Here is a 26,842-nt window from a genome sequence, read left to right on the forward strand (position 1 = left end):
CACACACCACACTAAGACACCTACACACGTCAAGATACAAATGTGTTTGTTCTTGAATTATAATTAATAATTGATACAAAAATAGATTTTATATTTAAGTTAATAAATGAAGTCGTCTCAGGTTTCTTCTTCAGCAGCTGCATCTCAGTTCGTAGGACTCAGGAGCCATTGGTGGTCAAAGCGTGTGTGATTCTGGGCGGGGCCACGCTGCCTTCAGACTTACGGCTCAAAAGACCTTCAACCTCGTCGTCATCGTCAAAGTTCTTCCCGTATCGTTCCAGCCACCACGTCCGGCACTTTGGGAGAGAAGAACTGAATGAATCAAAGAATGTTTTCGTAACAGCTGACCTTGTAATCCGACACATGACTGTTACTGTACAGGTAACTCTGACTCCGCTGACTCTGATTTAACAGGTGACTCTGACGTGACATCTAGGTTTGTGACTCAAAATCCGACTTGATATCTGACTCTGTGACTGATCATCTGACTCTGGGACTCAACTGCTGACTCTGCGGTACCTCTGAAAGTCGAGTAGGAAAGACAGGAAAGACACGGCTGTGAAATGACTCGGAGGATACATGATGTACAGAAAAGACACTCTGGCTAGGGAACACTCATGGATGCATCATGAATAAGTTAGTTTAAGAGGAAGTTATGTAGACCGACCTCCTTCAGCTCCAAGTGCTCAAACTCGTCCAGCTGCCGGAGGAAGCCCAGGTTTGGACCTGCACACGGTCGTGCTGCCCTCACCGCCGCAAGAGACTCCACCCAGCCACGCCCCGTCACCGTCATGATGTAGGCCACCACCAGGGTCACACTGCGGGACACGCCCGCCACACTGCCACAGAGAGGTCGACATTCAGAGGTCAACTGTGAGGGTGTTGCAGGACTCACCAGTGGACCAGACAACCTTCTCGCTTCATCCGGGCCTCCTGAATGAAGGAGATGCTTTCTCTGAAGAACTGAGACCTGCAGGACAAGAGAGAGATCCCTCCATCATCATCGTCGTCATTGTCCTCATCATCTTCATCATAATCATGTTCATCATCATCATCATCATCATTATCATCCTTATCATTTTTATCGTCATCTTGATTATCATCTTCTTTGTCATCATTATCATCGTCAACATTCCTTTATCATCATCTTCATTGTCATCTTCATTCCTTTATCATCATCATCAACTTCATTGTCATCTTCATTCCTTTATCATCTTCATCATCTTCATTGTCATCTTCATTCCTTTATCATCATCATCAACTTCATTGTCATCTTCATTCCTTTATCATCTTCATCATCTTCATTGTCATCTTCATTCCTTTATCATCATCATCAACTTCATTGTCATCTTCATTCCTTTATCATCTTCATCATCTTCATTGTCATCTTCATTCCTTTATCATCATCATCATCTTCTTTATCATCATCATCATCATCATCATCATTGTCATCTTCATTCCTTCATCATCAACTTTATTCCTCCATCATCATCATCATCACCATCACCTCAGGTACTCTTATTAAACACTTGATGTTGTGATCACATGACTCACAGGTTCTGTTTGGGATGGTCTGCGGCTGAGATGCAGAGATATCTTGTGTTCTACAGGAGAGAAAGAACTTCAGTCATTCCAACTCTCACTTACGGGTCTGCAGAGACACGCAACCCTTGTGACCTCACAACCTTTTGACCCCACAAAACATTCAGGAATACAAATCCCAACAAGGTTCAGCGGGGACACAACTGAGTCACGGTCGCACACGCGGCGTGACGCACAACAACTACACAAGTCTCACCTCCAGCACGGGCGCCGCCTCGTCGTGCACAGACAGGACGTGTGTGATGTTGTGTTGCTGCAGCAGAGCTTGGTCTCGAGCATCTGGACAGACATACTGACGTCATTGTCTTTAACTTGTGTATTCACGTGTTTTTGTATCTATATGTGTGTTTGCATATTTCTAAACTATTTCTTCTAGACTGTCATGTCAGGGACCAGCACTTATGTCACTTGACTGTAGGTGTGTATTGGAAACAATCTGGCGATACGATTTGTATCACGATACAGAGGCAACGATACTATATATTGTGATACTGTAGTAACAAGGATGTTATTGTAGTATTGTCGAGTACTTGAGTCTGGTGTTGAAGAATCTACAGACCACATGACTCTTGATGAAGTCATAACTGATTTAATTTGTTTTGAAACCAAAATATGTTCGACTTCAGCTTTAAAAATTTGCTGGAGTTGACTGTATCCTCTCGTCCTCAGTCATCGCCAGGATTTCATTGTTCCTTTAGTTGCTGAGAATTTAATGACTGCTGCCATCTAGTGGCCGTACATTTAATTGAAACACAAAAAAGAACAAACGCTGTAAGCATTTGAATGTTCCTTTTAATTAAAATAATGAAAAGTAAAAAAAAAAATATATATATATATATATAGTGCTGTTTAAAATAATGGTATTGTGAAGAAAAACATTTTAAGTGTATCAATGTTTTCTCGCACCGCTACTTATGTCTGTTCACACTGACACTCAATGACCCCCACCCAGAAATACACTCATGATGACATGAGATTTCCTCGAAACATTTCTACAAGCACACACACATACTTTTCCCGATGAAATAATAAAGATAATGAAAAGTAGTATTGAAAATAGACACACATTTTGACGCACAACTTATCGACAATGACTGTGAGGTGTCTCGCTCAGACAAGTATAGATCTTACATGCAACATGACACACGTGAACATTCTATGCTACACAAGAATGACATCACTGGGACATAAATATCAAGTGCGTTGATTCAGTGTATCCTGCAGGTGGCGCTTAACTCATCACAGTCAGAATTGAATGTGAAGTTTAATGTGTGAGTCCAGCACTGACCTCTGAGGTTCCCCAGGTAGAGGAAGGGCAGCACCTGGAAACAAAAAGTCCAGTTGATCAGTCCCGGTTGTTCGGCCCCGGATCGCGACACAAACCTTGTTGATTCCGTTCCCCATCGTCGTCGGCTCCTCTTCACCTCTTCACGTCCGTCACGTTCGAGCTACTGCGGTGTCTGACCGTCGCCCTCTGTCACCTGAGAGGATGATGTCATGTGACCTTGTCTGTATTTTTAGAGCGACCATGGGACAGTGGAGCGTCGTATTCTAATCCAGCCGACCCTCGCAGTAGGGGGAGCCGTCAACTCCTGTCATTAACCCATGAGTTGTGTCTCTTCACCACCTGTGAGTCATGATGCTATAAAGCTTTATAGGTGTGGTGACACTGGTGTCCACCAGAGGGCTCCCTGGAGCTGATATTTTTAGACTTTTCCTGACACCCACACATGGCTTAGAAACCCTAAAACTATCCACTTAATAGTCGCCTAGAAGACGAGTACATGTCTATACGCCCCACCTAATCTTAGACCTTTATATAACTGCTAATAGATAGATGGATAGACTTTATTAATATACCTCTATTTTAGAAGCTTAAAGCTTCGCTAATCTACATGTATTTTTAGAATAACTTCTCATATCTAAGGCTTAAACGTCTAAAGTCAAATGTTTGCCGGACATTTATTTCTATACAAGACTAGCTTAAGCACCTGGCATTGCCAATGGATTTTTATGAGATGCAAAACTAGGAAAAAAAATGTTTATGAAAAATGCAAGAACGATGTGATTTATTATAAATATTTTTGCTGTCCCTGAAAAGCATATCCACACTATTATAGCACAAAACGCAAGGGAGTATGTAACGCACGCGCATTTTAGGTCTTTATGCGGACAAATAATCCCCAGAACGTCTAAAATGAATTAAAAAAATCTAATGTACGTCTATTTTTAGACATATAATCTTAGACGTTTGAGTTATCTCAAATATTTTAATTACTACTACTTAAAAAATAATCTTATTTCAGCGACGAAAATCAACATTCAAACATTTCTCGTCACATTTATATTAAAAAGAAAGATAACAGAAATGAAGTGAATCACATCTCCTCGCACCACATGTATGAACACATTTAAGTTATATTTATATGATTAAAATTACCTTAACTTTGTAAACAGACATTTCAACAACGAACCCTTGGGCACTCACCTGTAAGCAGCCCTTCTTTAAGATGACGGATGAGGTTTAAACCAATGTCTACTGGGACTACTTTTTAGATCGAACTTTAGGCTTGTTGCTGCCTCCTAGTGTATCATAAAGTTATAAAGGATTCTGTTTTCGATCACCATTAGTGCCAATTTACATTTTATTTTACTTACTAATATTTTATTTACTTTCTTTAATTAGCTTAATTTAACGGTAATATCTAATTATTCTTCTATCTAATTATATATTATAACTTATTATAACATATACATATATCCATAATCTTAAGAAACTTAAGGTTTGTTTGGTGTTTCGGTCATTATTGATGTTCAATGTATTTAATTAAATCTTTTAGATATTGGTTAAAAGGATTAGTTAACATGAAGTCAAAGGTGTTTAAAATAAAAGTTTCTGATTTAGAATCAGTCGTTGTCAGTCTTTCTCTCGTAAGCTTTTATTTTGAAACCACATCCGGTCTAAAATAGAACTACAGGTCATTAAATATGTATAAATATAATTTTTTCCTATTTATGTTTGAGTCAAACTTTTTAAGAGAATACTATAAACGCGAGTTTTTTAGTTTTAAATGAAAAGCCTCGACTTTGCGAAATATATTTGTAATTTTGGCGTTTAGCTCTTTCGCCTCAAAGGTATGTCGAAAGTGCCGATCGAAGTAGGTTTGCTGTCAGAATAATGGATACAGTTGATCATTGACTCTGTTCTTTAAGGTCCAGCTCGGATCAGTCCGGACCAGAACAAGGAGTAGAACGAGAGGCATGTTGTCTGTGTTGAGAATATCGCTGTGGAAACAGAGAGTCGTGGCTGCAGATGGTCTGCGACGATGGTAATTTTAAATTTGTTTAAACGCTTTCTAAACTTTGGTTCCATTGCAGAACCACTGGTGTTTAAAGTTCTGCTCTGGCTGTTGTTTTTTCTGCGTGAATCTGGGTTTAAACTGTGGATTTCTGTTAAACGCTGTCGTGCTTCTCTTGAAAACACAATTTACACTTTTATTTATTTATCATATTGAATATGAAACTGTGTTTTTTTGCTTTTTGGTCAGATGTGAGAATAACATAAATCACTGGGTGATGAAAACATTGTGTGTAGAAGGACAGTTTTGTAGAAAATTAAAAAAAAAAAATTCAGGGAAAAAACAGCTAAAACAACAAAGGGCGAAAACATTTAACTTGTGACATATTAATTACAAAAATAAGATGACAACGTCATCATTGTCATCACATGGCATGTTTAATTTTGTTGCCCTTTTCCGGACAAATAATGTCAGGTTATGTCATCTGAAGTATAGTAACAGTGGGGAACAGGGGACTCTATAAGTCACTGCTGTATACAGCAGAATGTTACCCGACACGTCATCACCATGTCAACTGTCTTCCTGCAGCTCTGCCGCGGTCTCGGGACGTCATCGGGTCAACGGCGTGGACCTGTTCTACGAGCAGACGGGAAAAGGGAACCAGGCTGTCATGCTGATCCCTGGAGCCCTGGGTGAGTGTGTGAAGGGCGATTCATCTTAATAGAGTAAACGACTGTATCGGACACTTCTTCACAGGTCATAATGTTTTGGCTGAGTATTTTTCTCACATACTCTCTCAGGAAGCTCTCAGACTGATTTTGGACCTCAGCTAAAGTCCCTTGATAAGAACCGATTCACCGTGGTGGCCTTGGACCCCCGGGGTTACGGTAAATCTCGGCCTCCGGACCGAGATTTCCCCGCAGATTTCTTTGAGCGAGACGCACGCGATGCTGTCGACCTGATGAAGGTACTGAGATCCTGTCTCCTTTAATGTAAACAAAGTGAACAGAGGTGTTCGTCAATCAGAGTTGAACTTTGACCTGGTGACCTCCGCAGCTTCTGGGCTTCAGCTCCTTCTCTCTGCTCGGCTGGAGTGATGGTGGGATCACGGCTCTGATCGCCGCCGCCAGGAACCCTGAGCTGGTCCAGCGGCTGGTGGTTTGGGGGAGCAATGCCTACGTGACACAGCAGGATTTGGACCTGTATGCTGGTAAGAGTGATGACCTCTGGACTGACCTCTGGTTCTCTGTCCACTTAATCTTTGTGCTGTTTCCATGCAGCAGTCCGAGATGTTTCCCGCTGGAGTGCCAGGATGAGGGCGCCGATGGAAGAGATGTACGGAGCTCAGCAGTTCGCCAAAACCTGGGAGGCCTGGGTGGACGGGATTGCCCAGTTTGCCCACAGACCACAAGGTCAAACCTGGTTAATGATGCATGGAAAAAAGATGCTTTCTGTTGATTCGTTCTGAACTTGTAGTCTCTCTCAGGGAGCATCTGTGTGGAGCTGCTTCCTCTCATCACATGTCCCACATTGGTGGTCCACGGCGAGAAGGACCCCATGGTGCCGAGCTTCCACCCTCACTTCCTGCTAAAGCACATTGCTGGGTCAAGGTGAGGTTTGGCTTGGTGTTAGGGTTGATGTACAATCTGAAAGATCTGGTCTAGTCAAAGGTACCAGATCAACTCTGGTCTGGGGTCACATCAGATTTAAAACAAGTAACTTGTTCTGTCTTCTGTCGAGGCTTCACTTGATGCCGGAAGGGAAACACAATCTGCACCTGAGATTCTCTGAGGAGTTCAACCAGCTGGTCCAGGACTTCCTGCAGGAGTGACAGACCATAGCAACATTTTCTGTCTTTATTTTCTTTCCTGAGGATAATTTCAAAGTTTTTTTTCCAGAACATTTTCAAATTATACATGTTTTATTATCGTTCAAATTTTTTCACTTTTGCAGCAGATTGCATATCAAATTGTATGTTGACTCATTTCTGTAATCATACATTTACATTGTATTTAAAATGTGCTGTAACAGCATAAACATAATTGTAAAGTGGACACTTTTTGAAAAATACTTTTATATTTTTCACTTGTGCATTATTTTATGCGTTATTTCCATCTATTTCAAAGTAATCATTCCATCATAACTAGTCTTATGCCATTTTTAAGGTGTTGAATGATAAATACGTTAAAAATATATATATTTTACGTGTCAAATAGTTTTATTTATCGTCGCTGCTATGAGACTTCTCGAACACTTGGTGTCGCCATAGAGACTTCCGACCTCTAGGCATAATAATGGATAATAAAATAAAAAGATGAATAAGATGTTTCTTTTTCGATCCGTTTATGTCTGTGTCCGTTCATGCGTTTAAGATATTGTATAAACATGAACAAACTTCGTTAAATCCGCAGTAATGACGGGAAGGAATCAAGGTATGATATTTACTTCGACAATCCATTGCTTATGTCTGCACTGTGTCCAGTCAACCCGGAAGTTGCTGTTGTACTTTCGTTTATTGGCGCCAGCAGTAGGTTTATTCTCTGTTATTCATCAGAGTTAATCAAAAGCAGCTTACTGAATTCATATAATCATCTTAGAGGTTTAAACTAAGAACAAAAAAACAGATCAACGTTGGTGACTTCCAGGGATCTAAACAGCAGTCAAGTGTACACGAGTGGGATTTAAGTTTACAGGCGACTCACATGTCGAGCTGGTACCGAAGTTAGTCCAGGCGTGACGCGCACAGAACTTCTCCTGTTCGTGTCTCAGTGTCTTCAAACCATCATGAGTGAAAACAGTTTGATCTCTGTTCACAACTTCTCTGAGAAGATTCTGGAGCAGACGGTCCACTTCCACGTCATGAGGCTGAGCGGCGGGTTCTTCCTCTGGCTCGGTTCGAGTCCCGTTCTGAACAGCCTGGCGGTGTCGATGAGCAGCACGTTTGTAAGTAAATACTTCATCAAAGTAACGAAACAAAACCTTTTGATACTTATAATAATATTTGTTTATATGTTTCAGTCATTGTCACAATAATGATTTTCTGAATGTGTTTAGTTTCTCTTTTAGTTGATATAAAACATATATGATACATTTTGGATGTTGTAAGGGGCCGTCAAGCAAAAAAAGGGGTTAATAAAGTATAAACTGAAGTATTAAAATTAATCTAAATCTGCTACTTTTTATATATATTATATTTTTTATTAGGGTCAATATATATACTAGTATATATACACTGGCAAACAAAGACAAAAGTCCTAAAACAAAAATTCTATAGTCATGTTAAGGGATTAGTAATAAATAACAAATGCAAAAACTATTTTCTTCACGATACTTGACCTCATAAGAGCAAATACAGTCAAAGGGCCAAATGTGGCCCCTGTGCTGCACTTTGCCCAGGTTTGCAATATAAGATGAGTCTGGACTGAGCTTTAATTAGAAGATATAATAATCATCACAATTATGACATTTATAATAATTTAATTAAACATATTAATATAATACATCATCATGATACATCATATTATATAATTACATTGATACATATATAATTGATAGATAAATGTTATTATCAACAATATCGAAATATTCTTATGCAACCTCCTCATTTGACCTCTTAAAGCCAGAAATTACTTTTTGGAGACAATCGCACAACCTTAAAATGTAATGTAATGAAAATATACACTTGTCTCTTTTACTGCATTTCTATCTTTGTTTTTAAGAAACCAATGTTTCATCTCCAGTGAAATATATTGTATGTAGCAATGTTTTGTTTTCTGTGTTGTATTAAGAGGATCTGATTTATCTTCCTCCACAGGACTCAACACCATTATCAACATTGGTTCTTGGCGACCCGTCTGACACCAGCTCCAGTTCTCTGGCCCAGAGATTAGGTGACCCTCTCTTTTGTCTCTTTCTCTCTCTCTAGTACTGTTGTTAAAGGTCAACTAATGTGAAAACCCAGGTCTCCTGACTCACTAACGTGTATCAAATGTTGAAATCTTCCTCTCCAAGATACAGTAAGTCTCTCATCATGACCATGTTTTTAAGTTATTACTTTATAAAGTTCTCCCCCGTCGAAAATCTTGTCGAAGAGAGTCTATTATAAGTAAGTAAGTCATTTTTATTTGTATAGCGCTTTTCCAGACCAGGGTCACAAAGCGCTTAAACAATCAAAACAATACTCAATAAAGTATATACTTTAAAGGGCAAGATAAAGCTGATAACACAACAGGAGTTCCAAAAAATCAAGGAAAAGCCTGAACAAATAAAAATGATAACACAATAATGGCTTCACTCCTCCTCCAGCCAGCTGGAATCACTCCCACTTTGTTTATACAACAAGTCCCTTGGATGTGTAGACTTGCAGTGACAAACCTTGATGTGTGAGAGTGGGCTTAGTTATGGCTTAACAAGATTTTATCTCTAGAAAAATGTTTTTTTCAGTGGGCGGGGCTTAAACACATTTTCTAATGTAAACATTTAAATGAAAAAAAATGAAAAAGTTTTTATAAACGGACACATACTGATTATTGAATCTCATTGTTAAATAAAAAATGGAATCCTTGAAAAACAAAAACATTTTATTAAAACCAAAAATCAAAGTTTCAAATGTTAAATTGATAGTTCACCCAAATTTCAACCTCATTTTCTACTCACCCTCATGTCAACTAAGGTTTGGGATTATTTTCTACTAATTACTCCTATCTACTTATTTAATTTATTCCAGACATGTTCCTCATGTCGAGGCTTCAATACAATATGGAGGTATTTGTGTGTTTTTAAGTGTCTTTTTGGAGAATGTTCGTCCCCGGGTGTTAAGTTGCTACGTTAAAATGAGCAAACATTTTTGTCTATAACACTAAAAAGAACAAATTACACCCAAACCTTAGTCTACATGAGGTATAACATAATATAGTATAACTAATAGATCAGAGTTTAGGGATCGTTAGGTCCTAGGGTTGATGAGTTTGGATTAGATCTTTAATGTATGTTGGTGCTAGACCATGTAAAGCTTTATAGGCTGAGAGAAGGATTTTCAATTGTATCTAAATTCTACTGGAAGTCAGTGTAAAGAAGACAGCACAGGGGAAATGTGTTCGCGCCTCTTAGTCTTAGTCAGGACACGAGCTGCAGAGTTCTGAATGAGCTGAAGAGTTCTGAGAGACTTTTGAGAACATCCTGACAGAAGAGAGTTACAATAGTCCAGCCTGGAGGTAACAATAGCTTCTCAGCAGCATCCAAAAGGAAGGAAGTTCTTGATTTTTGAGATGTTACGAGAAGTGGAAGTAGACGGTCCGTGAGATTTGTTTTATGTGTGAGTTAAATGATAAGTCCTCGTCAAAGCAGACACCCAGATGATGTACAGTGGTGCTTACAGCGGGGGAAAGTGCATTTTGGAAAGCTAGATCATTAGTTAACGATTGTCTGAGATGTTGTGGACCAACTAGTAGAACCTCAGTTTTGTCCGAGTTCAGTAAAAGAAGAAAAAAAGTTTTGGTTCATCCAGGACTTGATATCTGTAAAACAGGACCGTAGTTGTGTTAGCTGATTTCTTTCATCTGGCTTCATTGACTAGTAGAGTTAATTGTCATCAGCATAAGAGTGAAGGTTTATAGAGTGTATTCTGATCAAATCCCCTAGTGGGAGCATATAGATTGTGATTAGGATTGGACCATGAACAGAACCTTGTGGGACCCTATAGCTGACCTTAGTGTGTGTTGCAATTTGTTGACTTATTTCCTCATGATGAAACATCATGATCATGCATTGTCACTCATGAATCCTACACAGTGCATTCCAAAGTTTGATTGTGCAGCAGAAGTCTACATGTGTGTTGTGCTGTTCTGATCCATGTCACAATGTGCTGAGTATGTCCAGATAAGTTTAAAGATACCAGAAGAACACATGATGGGTTTCTTGTTTAAGTACGTTTTTGTGAGCTGACCAAATGTGCCGTTTGTCCCACAGCGAGGAGAACCAAGAAGCAGGTCTACGTGAGCTACAGTCTGCCGCTGACCGACCCGAACTTCTCTCTGCTGGTGGAGAAACGGATCAACGAGGAGCTGCAGCTTCACCCTGAGCTCTTTTGAGCAACGTCAAAAGACACTCGTCGTCACATAATAAATACGTGTTTATTATCAAAAACACTGGAGCCAGTTTTTGTACAAATCCATCATATTAAAAAAATAACACTTAGAAATCAGTAGTCAAGGTTTACAAAGCTAACGTGTACAAACGTGCTACAGAAGTGGAGGAACGTCTGGTCTACTGTGCGTCTAGATTGGAGTCGGACAGAATCGTCAGGGTGAACACACTGCCTGGCTGACCGGAGGTGGATTTTTTGTGTGTGTCTGTGTGTGTGTGTGTGTTGAGCTCCTACTGAGGGTCTCCGTCATGTTTCATCCTAGACTAGAAAAGAGATTCTTTGAGCATTTCTATCTATAAAAGTGTTCTATGTTTGGCACAAATGTCCTGCTGTTTGTTTTTTGCGTACGTCAATCTTGTACAAACCAAACTTCATTAGACGGTGTGGGTTATGGGCAGGATGAGCACTGTACAACACAACAAAAATGGCGGCAAGACTAAACTACACAAAGATTTTGGTGGACCCAAGGTGGACACTGCCAACACGTAGCTGTAGCAATTAGTCAAACTCTTGCTTGAATCTAGTTTAAGAATATAAAAGACAAATGTAACACTTTGTTTGTTTTTTGCCACTCATTAAATTGCTGACTGAACTTGACCCTGCTCTCGTTGTTCTGAAATGGTGATGTTGAGGTGAAAGAATGGCGATAGCACACTATCATTGTGAAGACGTAGAACCGGCGTTATAAATCTTCAATTCAATTTTTACTTATTGTGTAGATTTTTTATAAATTTGGAGGTAAAAACTAAGCTAGCTCTGTTTTTTGTATATTTTCTTGCTAGCTAGCGCTGGTTTGCTGCAGCCAGAGACAAGACCCTGGTTCTCCAAATGTCAGCTTTTGGGTCATAGTTTAGTGACGCCAAGTACTTTCATCCAAATAAAATCTAACAAAGTCATTTAAAAACAGCCTTACATAGCATATACTTATAAACATGGAGCTTGCTCAAACTAGCTTTATGTTTCTAGTTAAAGGTTCACACACTTGAAACTATTTTCTGCTGGTGTTTGATTGTTCTTGAGAAAAATCTCTTACATCTATACATCTATAACATCTGTTGTTCTAAGAACTTTTTGTTCAAATCGGCGAGTTGCTAAGGACGTGTGATCATAGTCTGGTTCTTAAGTGAGTGTCATAAAGTACGAGCGGAACACTCGCTCCAAACCCGAACTCTCCACCTGCTCCTGACTCTGGCAGGAAGTCTGACATCTGAGTTGGTTCCAGACTCACACAGAGCTTCTGCCTGGACCTTTCTGCTGCTGGTGGACCAAGTTGATGCAGAGGAAACAGGTAGAATCATGTGTTTGATGCTGACATGAGGAACACCTGTTCGTCATTTTGCCTCTGTTCTCCTTGTGAGATGCCAGACGGATACCAGTTCTTCAGCATCTTCTGCTCAGTTGAGAAAGCCTTCAGGAGATCTTTCTGTGGTCAGTGTGTGTATGTGGACCTCCGGTCGCCTGCAGCCATCTAAGACAGGAACCAGATTTGACTCCTCTAGTCTAACATCACAAACACTGAGAGGAAAAAAGGGTTCTTGTGCTTTCAACCGAGGTCTTCGGACCTCAAAGGACGACAGTGAGACTCGCACAAGTCGAACCGTCCGTCGCAGCCGGTCTAACGCAGAGACGCATCATCAGACATCACCGTCACTATCATGTCCATTCAACTCTCAACATGAACTGGGGGACACTGCCAGGACTGCCCAGGTCTCCGGTCGTCCCTGACCACCATCATACGCCGAGACGAAGACAGTTCGCCCTCCTACGAAGACGCCAAGGTTAAAGTGCCACTGCGAGTTTGTCCATCACAAGTGTAAAGAAACAAAAGTGCCCTGTGGTGGGAGCGTGGTTGATGTCCAAAATCACAACTGCGTGACGTTTAGTGCAAAAGAAACTTTTAGATGAGTGTTGCATTCAGGGGCGGATCCTCAGGAGATCTGCGAGCTCGGAGGTATGTTGACGACGACTTCTTAGTGACACTTGCTGGTGACGCGCAATGTTAGTGTCGCAAATCTGAAGGTCAAACATCTTTTTAGTTTCAAACGCTGGTGTTTTGTTTTTATACTGTAAGCTGTGTGGTGTCTCACAATAGTGGTGGAACCTGTGTAGTTCTGCTGAGTTTGTCTCTAAAGTGAAACATTTAGTTGAATTTTTCTCTTCAGCAGCAGAACACTTGTTTCAGTCGTGTTTTCTAAGATCAGAATTCTTCTGTTACAGTGATTCCGCGCCGTTCACTCCGGACATCTTGCAGTTAGGACTTGATACTTTGAGATTCTGATCTCCGAACATGACTTGAAACTGAAATCTTAATCATCTTTTTGTGTCTGAATTTTTAATGATTAACTATTAACACATTTAAAAGATACTTTAAAAAGCTGGTTGATATGCATCTTTCCGAGCGATTCAACCCCTGAACGGCAACATTTTTCAAATGGTTAAGAGGTTTCTAAGATTCTTCGGGTCAATTTCTTAACCATTCTCATCAAAAATGTCAATTGATTTAAATCCTCTATCTTCCCTCTCTTTAAGTTCTTCTTTTGGTTGCAGAGTCGTGTTAACTCCAGTGAGATTACAAGAATTTCGAAGTGTATGTGAGTTCAGTCTGGAATGGCACTGATGCTTTGCTCAAACGATGATGTTTATCCTGATATTCTTGCTGAACTTTGAACTGTGTTGGTTTCTACGTGTGGCTTGTGAAATCTATAGATGCTGGTATTCCTTGATGTTTTCCAAATCGTTTGCTTGCTGGTGAATGTCTTTTGGAAACATTTCAGTTTTTAACCATGCGACGACTGCTAGTGCAAAATTTGGAGATTCTAAGAGGTCGAGAAAGGATTCGGCCCCTGAATGGCAACGTTTCCTGAAAACGGACTTGACAAGAGCCGACAGCTTCATCACCGGACCCGCGGCACTCCGGCTCAACTTTGGCAGCTCCTGAACGCCCCACACTGAGAATTAATTCCTAAAAAAACACCTTCACAGTTCTCCTCTTCACAATCCATTGACCACGGTTCGACTCCCAATGACTTCCCCGCCGGTCGCCAGCGAGTACGAGGCCGGCACCGCTGCCAGAGCGGTGGCCGCGGCGACCGTAGCGCCTCCTGTAGCGGAGTGGTGTAGCGGCGTGTCGTGGACGCGCGAGTAGTCCCTGTCGCTCTTGACCAGCAGGAGGTGCTGTTCCCCCGGGTGCAGAAGCGTCTGGCGGGTGAAGGTCTCGCCGTCGGCCAGGGACTCGGGCAGGGGCTGCCCTCGAGGCTCGGGCAGGAGCAGCAGGCAGATGATGCAGAGCAGTGTGCAGCAGGCGAAGATCACGTGATGCAGGAAGTAGCCCTTCTGGTTGTGCAGCTCCATGATTGGTGCCGTCAACATACCAAACCCGGCGCTTGCCAGGACCAAACCCAGACCACCGCCCCTGCAAATGGAAGGTGAGCAGTTTGACTCCATGACCACTGTATTCTCAATTCCATTACAGTTTATCGCAGTTTATTCTTGTAAACTGACACAACATAGCCATAAACATTCTTGTTTGATTTATTCTGATTTATTATGTTCCGCCAGTGACGGTTCTAGGCAGAGGCGAACATTTTTAGATGACGGCATGATCAAAGCACAAGACCTTAGAATCTCAAGACTAAGACAAGGAAGAGACCATGAAGAGTTCTTGATCTCAGGAACAAGTAACCTTGTTATTGTGATCAAGAACTACAAGTGTATATAAAAGTATTTCCTTTGTGATATCTGGAAAGTGTAAAAAAAAAAAAGCTTGATTTGATGATATTTTTCACTCGCCTGATGACGGTCGGTGTGATCTCGGCGCAGAAGAAGATGCTCAGCGTGCTGACGGCGTGCGAGGAGAACATTCCGATGATGGAGAAAGCCACCGAGAACTTCCTGTTGAGCGAGTCTCGCAGAACTGTTTGAGGAAAACAGGCGTGAGTTCAACAAGTCAAGGGTTAAAATGCAGCATAAGAATCGTACCGGTGTCGTGTCGCAGGCTGTACTTCCCGATCACTGCAGGGAGTGGAAGGAGAGAGATGACAGGTCAGTAGCAACTCTTTAATGTAGCCATGAGCCCTAAGATGTGATCATTCAGTGCATGATGACATTGTTGGCTGTAAACTAGTAATTTGGAACTGGGACTTAACGATACCAAACCCTACTGTTAACTGTAAACAGGAAGTGGCTTCACAATTTTTTTTACTGCTACTCACAGTTAAGGAGGCCCAGTTGCAGCAGGGACGCCAGCGCCGTGATGATCATGAAGGTCAGCAGGCCACCGCGACGCCCCATCATGCCCACCATGGGGCAGAGAGCCAGACACGTCGCCACGGCGATGCCCGCCATGGTGTAGTAGTCGGCGTGACACAGTGCGGTGGGCTGGGCCTCGGGGTCCATCATGCTGCGGGCGAAGCAGTGGTGGATTCCATAACCTGTCAGGCTGCAGGAAGAGAAGAGGTCACATGACATTTTTGTTCGCAATGATGACATCATCACCACCACTTACGAATTGACGCAGAGGACCACGATGTTCTTCCACAGGTTGCGTGTGCTCATCATCCTCACCACGCAGGTGCGCTGAGGCTTCTTGTGCAGCTCCTGCTCCAGCTCTGCCGCCCAGACAGACGTGGTTAACGAAAGGTCAGGAAGGAGGTCAGAAGCGTGTTCTCACCTGTGAAGACGCCGCTCGACTCCGACCTGGTGTCCACCCGGTTGATGCGGGCGATGCGCAGCATCATGGGTTTGGACCTCTTGTAGTGCTGCGTGGAGAGAAGCCAGCGCAACGACTCTGGAAAAATCCTGCGTGAAAACGTTTATATTCAATATTCTCACCTTTTCTACACTCCGGCAAGTAAGTGTTGGTCAACGTGTGTGTATGTGTGCATATTTGTGCATGTGTGTGTGTCTCACCAGATGTAGGGAAGCATGAGCACGAAGGGACTGATGATTACGATTTGCATCAGCTGCCAGTCTTCTCGCTGAGGCCAGTTGCGGCAGAGTGCGGCCACGCCGGGCATCAGCAGCTGCCCCGCCACCATCAGGAAGCTGGACACCATTGTCATGGAGAAGCGCCAGGCGGGCAGACACAGCTCCACCCCTGAAACACAGCCACCGTCACTAGGGCGCCCTCTACTGGTCACTGTTGAACTAGACACAATAACACACTAGGCACACGTATGCACAATAACAAAATCAAATGCAATAACACAGTGGACAAACACAGTAACACACACAATAACAGCAACTTTCATCTTTTCAGGCTGTTGCTCCTAAGCTTTGGAACGATCTTCCTCTCTCTTTGCGCTTGATGATCTACTGACTCCTTCAAGAAACATCTTAAGACCTTTTTATTTGTTCAGGCTTTTCCTTGATTTTCTGGAACTCCTGTTGTGTTATCAGTTTTATCTTGATCTTTTTATTGAATATTGTTTTGATTGTTTAAGCGCTTTGTGACCCTGGTCTGGAAAAGCGCTATACAAATAAAAATGACTTACTTACTTACTTACTTAAGTCACTATTTATCCAACAAAACTGTTTATTCTGAATATCCAAGCATCATCATTCTTTCTCTTTGTTATTTTTTTTCTGCAATCTGAGCGATCAGCTGCAAAAACTCAGTATAAAATATTAATAGTCATCTTATATTCCTTTACCATGGTGGCAGGTCAGGCATGGCGTCCTCTGACCGCACACCACTGACACTAATGACAAACTCCATACACAGTTATACACACAAACACACAGAAACACACAGAAACATTGAAAGACAGACAAACAGTATCATACACTGAACACACACACATAAACACAGTAACATAAATGACACACACATACACGGTAACACACACAGTAACAAACACAAACACACATAAACACAGTAATACACACCAACACCCATACACAGTATGCATGATTATAAAGACACATAAACAGTAACACACACAAACACAGTAACACACACAAACACAGTAACAAACACACATAAACACAGTAATACACACCAACACCCATACACAGTATGCATGATTATAAAGACACATAAACAGTAACACACACAGTTACAGTAACACACAGGGGGCAGTTGCAGTATCGTGGTGAAGGTGACACTGGGGGAGGAAAAGGGGGAGGAACTTGTATCATGGTGGAATCCAGAGCGAGAGAAGAGCAGAATACAAATGAGGAGACAAGAGCGGGAGAAGGATGAAGAGAGAGTAGGAACAGCAGGAAGAGACGTGAAGGTCAAGAAGAGTTGGAAGGAAATAAAGGAGAGGATGAAGATGCGAGTGTAGAACAACGATTAAGGAGGAGAGGGATAAAGAACGGGAGGAGGAGAAGAACAAGGAAAAGGTTAAGCGGGAGAAAAGATTAGATGGATGAAAAGAAAAGAGGGAGCTCGGGGGAGTTGAAAGAGAGAAACAGGAGGAACACTCGGCGTTACTGCTCTGACTCAAATAAAACCTTGAGTTACATGTGTCCTCACACATGCTTTAGCAGGAGAGTCGCCCCTGGTGGTCACAGACCCTTACTGCACCCGCACCATCACAAACTGATGCACTGTACCAGCTGACACGGTTCTTCACTGTAACACTCTGGAGAGACCCTCTGCTGGGAACACACACACACCCGCACACACACACCCACACACACACACCCCCCCACACACACACACACACACACACACACACACACACACACACACACACACACACACACACACACACACACACACACACACACACACACAGACCTTTGTTCCAGCTCCAAAGCTCTTTCTTGTGTTGATTGTCTCGCTGACACACCCCTCCCTCCCCCTTGCCCAACCCCTGACACACACTGTTCTCTCTGAGCAGATGAACACCCCCCCTCACCCCTCACTGTCGAGCACCTGTCCCGGCAAACACCCCCCCGCTGATCTCTCGCTGCCCTAATGTAGACAAATATCTTGTTTTTCAATGAAAAGCAAAAATCAAGCCGATCCAAGAAAACAAATGACATGTGTGTGTGCTGAGAGCCCACAGTGCTGCAGCGAGGTCCTGATCTCAGCTGTTTTCCTGCTGACTCACCCCCTCCTCTCCTCCTACACTCCGATGCTCCTCGTCTGAGCTTCAGCAGGAACGTGTCTCTACAGCGGCGGCCCAGATTCTCTCACTCCGCTGACCCACTTTCATGAGCAGACCCTCGGGTGACAGATTAAAAACTGCTCCACTCTGGCGCAGCTTCCTCCCACTTATCAGTCCCAAGTCAGAGTCGTAATCCCGGGAAAACGGTCCTCTGCGGATGATTCATTTTAATCCCAGAGTCTCGGCTGTGCTGACCTCTGACCCAAAAACAAGCTTCCAGGTCACAAAACTACATTCACACCATCTGTCTGCTGCCAGTCTTTTGTCAGCTCGTCACGCTTGTTTTGAGCAGCACAAGATTGAACTTTTTTTTTCTGGCTCCTCCTACTGTGAGAACTAGAATGAGTCAAAGTTCTGCATCAATGTATGTAGTTAAATTAGTCAAAGCTGAGTGTGTAGACCTGTGGCCCCAGGAGACAAAGCTGAGTGTGTAGACCTGTGGCCCCAGGAGTCAAAGCTGAGTGTGTAGACCTGTGGCCCCAGGAGTCAAAGCTGAGTGTGTAGACCTGTGGCCCCAGGAGTCAAAGCTGAGTGTGTAGACCTGTGGCCCCAGGAGACAAAGCTGAGTGTGTAGACCTGTGGCCCCAGGAGACAAAGCTGAGTGTGTAGACCTGTGGCCCCAGGAGTCAAAGCTGAGTGTGTAGACCTGTGGCCCCAGGAGTCAAAGCTGAGTGTGTAGACCTGTGGCCCCAGGAGTCAAAGCTGAGTGTGTAGATCTGTGGCCCCAGGAGACAAAGCTGAGTGTGTAGACCTGTGGCCCCAGGAGACAAAGCTGAGTGTGTAGACCTGTGGCCCCAGGAGTCAAAGCTGAGTGTGTAGACCTGTGGCCCCAGGAGACAAAGCTGAGTGTGTAGACCTGTGGCCCCAGGAGTCAAAGCTGAGTGTGTAGATCTGTGGCCCCAGGAGTCAAAGCTGAGTATATTGACGTTTCATGGCATGAGTCAAAGCTGAGGGTATCGACAAGTGGCCACAGGAGTTAAAAGTGAGTGTATAGATGTGTGATTGCATGAGTCAAAGCTGAATGTATAGACATGTGATTGCAGGAGTCAAAGCTGAGTATAACGTCATGTGATGGCAGGAGTCAAAGCTGAGTATAACGTCATGTGATGGCAGGAGTCAAAGCTGAGTATAACGTCATGTGATGGCAGGAGTCAAAGCTGAGTATAAAGACATGTGATGGCACGAGTCAAAGCTGAGTATAAAGACATGTGATGGCATGAATCAAAGCTGAGTATAACGTCATGTGATGGCAGGAGTCAAAGCTGAGTATAAAGACATGTGATGGTACGAGTCAAAGCTGAGTATATAGAAATGTGATGGTACGAGTCAAAGCTGAGTATAAAGACATGTGATGGCACGAGTCAAAGCTGAGTATAAAGACATGTGATGGCATGAATCAAAGCTGAGTATAACGTCATGTGATGGCAGGAGTCAAAGCTGAGTATAAAGACATGTGATGGTACGAGTCAAAGCTGAGTATATAGAAATGTGATGGTACGAGTCAAAGCTGAGTATAACAACATGTGATGGCATGAGTCAAAGCTGAGTATAACGTCATGTGATGGTACGAGTCAAAGCTGAGTATAAAGAAATGTGATGGTACGAGTCAAAGCTGAGTATAAAGACATGTGATGGCATGAATCAAAGCTGAGTATAACGTCATGTGATGGCACGAGTCAAAGCTGAGTATATAGTCGTGTGATGGCACGAGTCAAAGCTGAGTATAAAGACATGTGATGGCAGGAGTCAAAGCTGAGTATAAAGACATGTGATGGCATGAATCAAAGCTGAGTATAACGTCATGTGATGGCACGAGTCAAAGCTGAGTATAAAAACATGTGATGCACGAGTCAAAGCTGAGTATATAGACATGTGATGGCACGAGTCAAAGCTGAGTATATAGTCGTGTGATGGCACGAGTCAAAGCTGAGTATAAAGACATGTGATGGCAGGAGTCAAAGCTGAGTATAACGTCATTTGATGGCACGAGTCAAAGCTGAGTATAAAAACATGTGATGCACGAGTCAAAGCTGAGTATATAGACATGTGATGGCACGAGTCAAAGCTGAGTATAAAGATATGTGATGGCACGAGTCAAAGCTGAGTATATAGTCGTGTGATGGCACGAGTCAAAGCTGAGTATAAAGACGCGTAATGACACGAGTCAAAGCTGAGTATAAAGACATGTGATGGCACGAGTCAAAGCTGAGTATAAAAACATGTGATGCACGAGTCAAAGCTGAGTATATAGACATGTGATGGCACGAGTCAAAGCTGAGTATAAAGATATGTGATGCACGAGTCAAAGCTGAGTATATAGACATGTGATGGCACGAGTCAAAGCTGAGTATATAGACATGTGATGGCACGAGTCAAAGCTGAGTATATAGTCGTGTGATGGCACGAGTCAAAGCTGAGTATAAAGACGCGTAATGACACGAGTCAAAGCTGAGTATAAAGACATGTGATGGCACGAGTCAAAGCTGAGTATATAGACATGTGATGGCACGAGTCAAAGCTGAGGTCATAGCATGAAGACGAGTGTTGATCTGGTCTCCTGTCGTGACTCGCTCGACTCATGACAAGCGAGAGAACGTAACGACAGAAGAGGAGGACGAGCTGATGAATAATGGAGGACCAAGAGAAAGGAGTCAGATTTAGAAACACTCATGACGCAGCAAATGGATCCTAAAAATACTCTCAACCCTCTTGACTAGTGGATGTCAATCATCAGTGAGTGAGTGACTACATTTCCTTGACAGCACCTGAACACATCATCCTGTGAACTCTGTATCTTAATCCCAGCATAGCAGCTACATAGGGTGAGAGGCAGGGGACACCCTGGAAAGACGACCACACACTGGTACTTACGCAGCACGTAGAGGGCGAGAGCGAGACCCGCCAGGCAGAAGCCCTCGAAGAAGCGCAAGGTGCTGAACATGGTGACGTTGACGGAGAAGGCCACGCTGAGGCCGAACACCAGCATGAAGAAGACGGACAGGATCAGAACCGGGTGGCGGCCGAACCTTCGAGGACAAGAAGAGGAGAGTTCAGAGAAGAGATGGGTCTTTGTTCTCCGGGTCGGTCCGGCGGATCCTGCTCCGACACGGACCCGTCGACCTCAGCATTGTCTCAAAAACAAAAGTCTGCGGATTGTTTCCCACGAAGGGCTGTCGGATACTGCTGTGACCCCAGTGACCCCCGACCAAGATGGGTCACGAGGTCAACCAAGAATTAAAATCATCTATTATCAATCAATCAAATATTCAAACTTTAAAACTTTAATTGGAAAATAAAACAATGAGTACATTGAAAGGTTTAATATATTTTTGAATATTTTCAAAATGTTATCATTTAATTTACACATCATATGTTTCTATTTGTAGCTCTTTACCTCTGTGACACTGTTATACAAACATTTTTTTTAATTCATTTTGGAATTGGAAAATCAAAGTATATTGCAAATAATAATAATAATTATATAAATATTTTTAATTCTTAAAAATAAAACTAATTCCACTACTTATTATAGAGACTATATAATTGAATAATTTAAAAACAACTAAATGCTTAAAAAACAACTAAGTTTTAACATTTGAAAAGTCTCATTCAACCACTGAACATTCAAATGCCACTGATATACTTCAAACTATTTTTTACTGTAACCTTTTTTTATTTAAACGTCTTCTTTGCTCACAGATTGAAAACTTTCTTATCAACACTAGTCTTTTATTTGTCCGGACTGGAATTTTGATTTTGTTGAATAGTCTCGCGTTAGTTTTGGGCTTAATTTTGTGTTTCATATTTTCACCAGGGGTTTTTGATTTCCGTGTTGCTATTCCCAACCTGTAGTTGTTGCGACGGGAAGATCGGAGACTGTTCTGTGTGATGAAAACAAGAAGCTAGCTCACCAGTCGGCCATGACTCCCATCACCAGGTAGCCGAATATGGAGCCGACCAGCAGCGAGAACTTTGCGATGTGAACTTTCCAGGCCGAGTCGCACACCAGGTTCCACTGCAAGATAGGAGAGAGAATTCATCAAAAAGATGCCCTGGCTGACTGGGACAGCATCATGAGAATCACAGTACCCTGATTCTTTCCGTCTTTTACACACATTTTCTTCTCCATGGTCCAGCCAGGAAACCTGGTTCCCGAGGCTCTGGTCCATGGGATTGTGTTTTAGATATCACTGATCGATAGTATTGTGCTCTGTCCACTCACGGGTCAGTGAACGCACCACCACAGACAAGGACACACGTGGACAGCAGAGGTGAACCAGAGTCCAAAGCCGGATGAGTTTTGGTTGTTTGACAACATCGACTAATGAACCATATTTAGTAGGAATTACACGTATGCTCATGATACGACTCAGGGGCAATTTGATGACAAATCAAAAACAAAATGTTTCCTTTTGGGTGTAACACAGTAAAATCTAATTTTATTTTCTGAATGTATACATTATCTTTACATATCAAAAAAAATATTATTATGAAGTATTGTCATGGGAGTTTTAAGAGTTGATTCAAACAATGACTCAAGTTTTTTAAGCAGTTAAAGAGGATCTATGGTACTAGATATTTAAATATGTCGGTTCAAGCCGTTATCAACCTTAGTTATGTCGCCAACAAAACAGTAAATTCCCATAATGCCTTTCTCTACACTGCTCTATTCAGTCATTGTTGATTAATATGGCGTTTTATTTTTGCCTATTTGTTGAGCGTGCAGTTCGAAGTTTTGAGCACCTGAGAATATGTTTCGCGCGCACGTAAGTGACATTTTGCATGACATTTTTACTCCAGCATTAAATAAAGTGTTTGAGAAAACAAAAATCTCTTTTACGTTCAATAAATCTCACTTTGCGCACGCTTTGCGACTGCTATACGAGTGACCAACTTCATCTCCCTGCGCGCTCACCGATTTTCTTTTTACGATCACTCAACTTCTACACAACGCTTCATTTGTGCCAATGAGCCAACCAATCACAGAGACCGGAGAAAGCTTGTTTCTGATTGGCTGTTTGGTTTCATCCGGCAACAAGGTGCCAGGAAAAGTGTTGCGTTCAAGTGTTTCTGAACATTAAACCGCACACCTCAGTCGGCAAGAAAAAGTGAAAGTGTCGAATGAACCATCGTTTGCACGTTTGCCTCTGCCTGTTGTTCATGAAACCAAACAGCCAATCAGAAACAAGCTTTCTCTCACGTCATCTGGATGTAAAGAAAAAACTTCAAATCAACATGAAAACAGGGTCATTGACCGGTCGAGGGAAATGAGGCAGGAAGTTACGAGAGTCGACAGGAAACTGTAGGGGGATGTGTTGGGAAGTCGCCTATAGAACTTGCGACTATAGTCGTAGAAGAGTAAAGCTGCAGAGCGGACTGGAGTCTCTCAGACTACTGACCAGGTTTAACTTCCTCCTCAGACACAGCAGCACAACACACATCAACACTCTCAGACTGATCTTTGTTCAGGCTTTTCCTTGATTTTCTGGAACTCCTGTTGTGTTCTCAGTGTCAGTATCTTGACCTTTAAAGTATATACTTTATTGAATATTGTTTTGATTGTTTAAGTGCTTTGTGACCCTGGCCTGGAAAAGCGCTATACAAATAAAAATTACTTACTTACTTACTTTATTTGTTGACCTCCAAAATTAACTTAGTCGAATTTGGATTTCTTCGCTTTCTGTCAGACAATACCAGGCTATTAAATTGTACAATTCTGAGTTCGGGGGCAGGAGTGGAGTAAAAGTATAATGATATTCTGTTCTATGTTAGTCTTTGTATCCTTTGTCTTTGTTATTTTTCTTTTCTTTATCTTTAGACTTAGATTGTATCATCTTCTCTTTATTTCTCTTTGTTCTTTTCTTATTTTATTTTGATTTATTATTTATGAAAAATTGCTGTATTTTCTGTGGCTATTGGAAAAAAAACAACAATCAATAAAGTTTTACCTTACCTTAAATTGGAGTTTTGAATTTGACCAGCTCATGACCTTCTAAGTAAAACAACGGTATCAAATGTTTTACCTTAATCTCCCAGCAGCATCAACAACAAACACACGCGCGAGCAAACACACGCGCACACGCTCGGATTGAGGTCAGTGGGTAAACTGTCACTCAAACGAAGGGCACAGAGATGACGGCGGTGATGATGGAAAATGAAGAGCGTTACCTTGGTAACCACGTTCTGGCTCAGTCCCGTCTGCAGCTCCAGCCTCCACTCCTTGCAGGCGCACATCAGTCCGCCCGGGTCCCCGAACCCGTCCCCGGTGCCGTTCAACGGCAGCGGGGTCACCCCGCTCCAGCTGCTGTCGTTGCTCAGCGGCACGAGGCAGGTTCCGTTGGGCTGAGCCAGTAAGAAATAATCCGAGAACTGGCTGAAGCCGATGAACAAAGCGGGGATCCAGGTCAGCACCACCAGCTGCTTCTGGTACCTCCCGAACCCGCCCAGGGACGGCAGAACAGAGCCGTCGATGTGCGGCAGCAGCCGGGGCGCAGGGTGCTCCAGCGAGGTGAAGCCGTTCTCCGGCTGGTGGTCCCGGTTGTCCGGGCAGCGGCCGCCCGCCATCCTGGTCCGGCTCCGAGTGCAGCCCCCCCTCCCCGGGACACAAAGGCGGATCCGCTGGTAGATCCTCTGCGCGCTCAACAAAAGCTCGAGCCGAACTGTGAGCAGGATTCACGGCACGGGGGTCCACATGGCGGGGGATATCCGGGCGTCACGGTTCGGGCGGACATGCGGGCTGCAGCTTCGTGTTTCCCGCACCGGGGTCCATCCATGTGCAGCGGCTCCGAGTCTGAGTGTCCTGGGAAGTCAGGTCCGAACTCCGCTATAGGTCCACGTTACGTCTCATCCCTGCCCGGAGTCTGCATCTGTGGGTCCGCATCATCCAGGGGCTCAGGCGCCGGGACCCGATCCAAACAGACCCCGCCCTCTCCCGGTCACACTATGCTCTGTGATTGGACCGTCTGCGGCAGCACCGGCCTCTGCGGCCCACACTGCCTCTCTTTGTCCCCAGAACCTTCAACTCTGAGCGGTGACAGCGAGAGCGACCCGTCGGGGGCGCGCACGGTCCTTCGCCGCGGGGCTGCGGAGGGTCCACACTGGCGGTGCTTTGCACCATCTGGTTCTGGTTCTGGTGTAAAGGAGACAATAGACGGGAGTGGAGCGGAGCTGCTGTGCTGAACGTGGACCGCTAGATGGTGCCAGTTGTGCCTATTTACCTGCTAGCCAAAATGTATACAGTGTTTGTTTTGAGGGCCGGTCAATCCAAAAGAGAAAACTGGACAGCCAAAATAGAATAAAAAAACAAAACAACATTTGCCCTTCAAATCATAAAATGAACCCAATTATTTTGATAAAATATTAACCTTTTATTAAAATTGTATTAAAATTAGATTGTACAATTCGTTTGGGGGCAGGAGTGGAGTAAAACTGTCATGATGTTCTGTTCTATGTTAATATTTGTATCTTTGTCTGTGTTATTTTTCTTTGATCTATGTTCTTTATCTTATCTTAGACTTGGATTGTATAATCTTGTTCTTTCTCTTTATTTCTCTTTCTTTCTGTTCTTGTTCTTATTTTATTTTATTATTTTTATGAATAATTGCTGTTTTGATGTGGCTAATTGGAAAAAAACAATTTCTAGATCAAGATCAATAAAGTTCTACCTACCTACCTACCTACCTAAAATAAAAAGGAAATGACGGATAAAAAAAAAACTTTTTTGTTTCTAAACATGGTAATTTACTTAAGTCATTTTGAGGGGCACTTCAGCAATTTGTAATTACAGTTAGTAGAACAATACATGAAAAATAAAATTGTTAGCTTAAACTGTTTAAACACTGTGAACTTTCCCCATCCCGGACGCACTTTGCCCTGGTCTGTAATAGCGTACCGGAAGTCAAAGTAGCGCTCCGAAGATTGATGTTGAATAATAAAACCTTTGACGCAAACAGGAGAGGCAATAGTTGCGATGATGGTAATGATGATAAGATGTTTGATAATATCCATACTTCCGAATGTAGAATAAAGTTAATCTTATCAAGTTTAATTGAGCATAATGATACTATGGAACCTTGAACTATACAGACTACTAAAAACTACAGGTATTCAATACTTATTTGGACTTTAACATTTTTGTTGAAATCTCTGGAAAGAGAGGTTACGAGAGAAGAGCCTATTAAGACGTAATAATGGTCTTCACTCCTCCTTCAGCCAGCTGTAATCACACCAGCTTTGTTTATACAACAAGTCCCTCGGAGTCGGAGACTCCCGGGAGTGATGACAAACACTGATGCTTGACCAATCACAGCAGACTGGGCTGGAAAAAATGAGATGTTATAGCCAAAGCAACAGTTCCCACTAATGTAACTGAGTTCAGGTCATTTCTATTGTTTCTGATTTACTATGTTACGTTTATTACAACTCTTTCAACACTTATTGGCCCATTGACAGTGTTATTGCAAATAGATGCAAGGTGGGTGTGGTCTTAGAGTAAAAAAAAACATTTGATAAAGCGAAAAGCAGTGATGGTACACTATGACCCAGACGCGGCCCTCATACTTACATGCGATGCGTTTTATTTAGACAGTCTCTCAATGACTGCAAAGGAGAATGAACAGGAAACCTAAATTGATGCTGTACTGACAAAGGTTAACAATTATACATTATCAGGGTCCAAT

General features: G+C 42.7%; 4 protein-coding genes across 4 annotated transcripts; 2 read left to right on the forward strand and 2 right to left on the reverse strand.

The window, feature by feature from the left end:
- Nucleotides 1–158: 158 nt before the first annotated feature.
- Nucleotides 159–3,006, reverse strand: LOC148086944 (dual specificity protein phosphatase 22-B-like). Its single transcript, XM_087783025.1, has 7 exons — nucleotides 2,986–3,006; nucleotides 2,891–2,924; nucleotides 1,799–1,881; nucleotides 1,555–1,604; nucleotides 896–970; nucleotides 668–839; nucleotides 159–296 (listed from the first exon to the last, which is right to left on the reverse strand). The coding sequence occupies exons 1-7, from the start codon at nucleotides 3,004–3,006 to the stop codon at nucleotides 159–161; spliced, it is 573 nt and encodes a 190-aa protein (XP_087639151.1).
- A 1,789-nt stretch (nucleotides 3,007–4,795) lies between these two features.
- On the forward strand, nucleotides 4,796–7,175 carry bphl (biphenyl hydrolase like). Its single transcript, XM_087785119.1, has 7 exons — nucleotides 4,796–4,931; nucleotides 5,490–5,593; nucleotides 5,702–5,868; nucleotides 5,958–6,111; nucleotides 6,182–6,313; nucleotides 6,388–6,511; nucleotides 6,642–7,175. Exons 1-7 carry the CDS (start codon nucleotides 4,864–4,866, stop codon nucleotides 6,730–6,732), a joined length of 840 nt encoding a protein of 279 aa, XP_087641245.1. The 5' UTR covers nucleotides 4,796–4,863; the 3' UTR covers nucleotides 6,733–7,175.
- A 219-nt stretch (nucleotides 7,176–7,394) lies between these two features.
- Nucleotides 7,395–11,643, forward strand: psmg4 (proteasome (prosome, macropain) assembly chaperone 4). Its single transcript, XM_087785125.1, has 3 exons — nucleotides 7,395–7,844; nucleotides 8,716–8,791; nucleotides 10,869–11,643. Exons 1-3 carry the CDS (start codon nucleotides 7,686–7,688, stop codon nucleotides 10,988–10,990), a joined length of 357 nt encoding a protein of 118 aa, XP_087641251.1. The 5' UTR covers nucleotides 7,395–7,685; the 3' UTR covers nucleotides 10,991–11,643.
- On the reverse strand, nucleotides 11,257–26,010 carry slc22a23b (solute carrier family 22 member 23b). Its single transcript, XM_087785099.1, has 10 exons — nucleotides 24,333–26,010; nucleotides 22,076–22,179; nucleotides 21,036–21,190; nucleotides 15,955–16,141; nucleotides 15,716–15,843; nucleotides 15,551–15,653; nucleotides 15,258–15,484; nucleotides 15,025–15,057; nucleotides 14,836–14,959; nucleotides 11,257–14,458 (listed from the first exon to the last, which is right to left on the reverse strand). Exons 1-10 carry the CDS (start codon nucleotides 24,726–24,728, stop codon nucleotides 14,038–14,040), a joined length of 1,878 nt encoding a protein of 625 aa, XP_087641225.1. The 5' UTR covers nucleotides 24,729–26,010; the 3' UTR covers nucleotides 11,257–14,037.
- Nucleotides 26,011–26,842: the final 832 nt, after the last annotated feature.

The sequence above is a fragment of the Callionymus lyra genome, chromosome 2 (genome assembly GCF_982586985.1).
Source record: "Callionymus lyra chromosome 2, fCalLyr1.hap1.1, whole genome shotgun sequence".
Taxonomy (NCBI): domain Eukaryota; kingdom Metazoa; phylum Chordata; class Actinopteri; order Syngnathiformes; family Callionymidae; genus Callionymus; species Callionymus lyra.

Excerpts from the sequence above, each read along its gene's own strand:
- LOC148086944 (XM_087783025.1), bottom strand. The coding sequence starts at position 3,006 with ATGGGGAACGGAATCAACAAG. Across the intron at positions 1,882-2,890 it reads CTACCTGGGGAACCTCAGAG|ATGCTCGAGACCAAGCTCTG; the intron begins GTCAGTGCTGGA and ends ATGTCTGTCCAG. Across the intron at positions 840-895 it reads GAAGGTTGTCTGGTCCACTG|TGTGGCGGGCGTGTCCCGCA; the intron begins GTGAGTCCTGCA and ends TCTCTGTGGCAG.
- bphl (XM_087785119.1), top strand. The coding sequence starts at position 4,864 with ATGTTGTCTGTGTTGAGAATATCGCTGTGGAAACAGAGAGTCGTGGCT. Across the intron at positions 4,932-5,489 it reads GCAGATGGTCTGCGACGATG|CTCTGCCGCGGTCTCGGGAC; the intron begins GTAATTTTAAAT and ends GTCTTCCTGCAG. Across the intron at positions 5,869-5,957 it reads ATGCTGTCGACCTGATGAAG|CTTCTGGGCTTCAGCTCCTT; the intron begins GTACTGAGATCC and ends TGACCTCCGCAG.
- psmg4 (XM_087785125.1), top strand. The coding sequence starts at position 7,686 with ATGAGTGAAAACAGTTTGATCTCTGTTCACAACTTCTCTGAGAAGATT. Across the intron at positions 7,845-8,715 it reads TGTCGATGAGCAGCACGTTT|GACTCAACACCATTATCAAC; the intron begins GTAAGTAAATAC and ends CTTCCTCCACAG. Across the intron at positions 8,792-10,868 it reads TTCTCTGGCCCAGAGATTAG|CGAGGAGAACCAAGAAGCAG; the intron begins GTGACCCTCTCT and ends TTTGTCCCACAG.
- slc22a23b (XM_087785099.1), bottom strand. The coding sequence starts at position 24,728 with ATGGCGGGCGGCCGCTGCCCGGACAACCGGGACCACCAGCCGGAGAAC. Across the intron at positions 16,142-21,035 it reads TCTCGCCCTCTACGTGCTGC|GGGTGGAGCTGTGTCTGCCC; the intron begins GTAAGTACCAGT and ends GCTGTGTTTCAG. Across the intron at positions 14,960-15,024 it reads CAGCCTGCGACACGACACCG|TTCTGCGAGACTCGCTCAAC; the intron begins GTACGATTCTTA and ends TTCCTCAAACAG.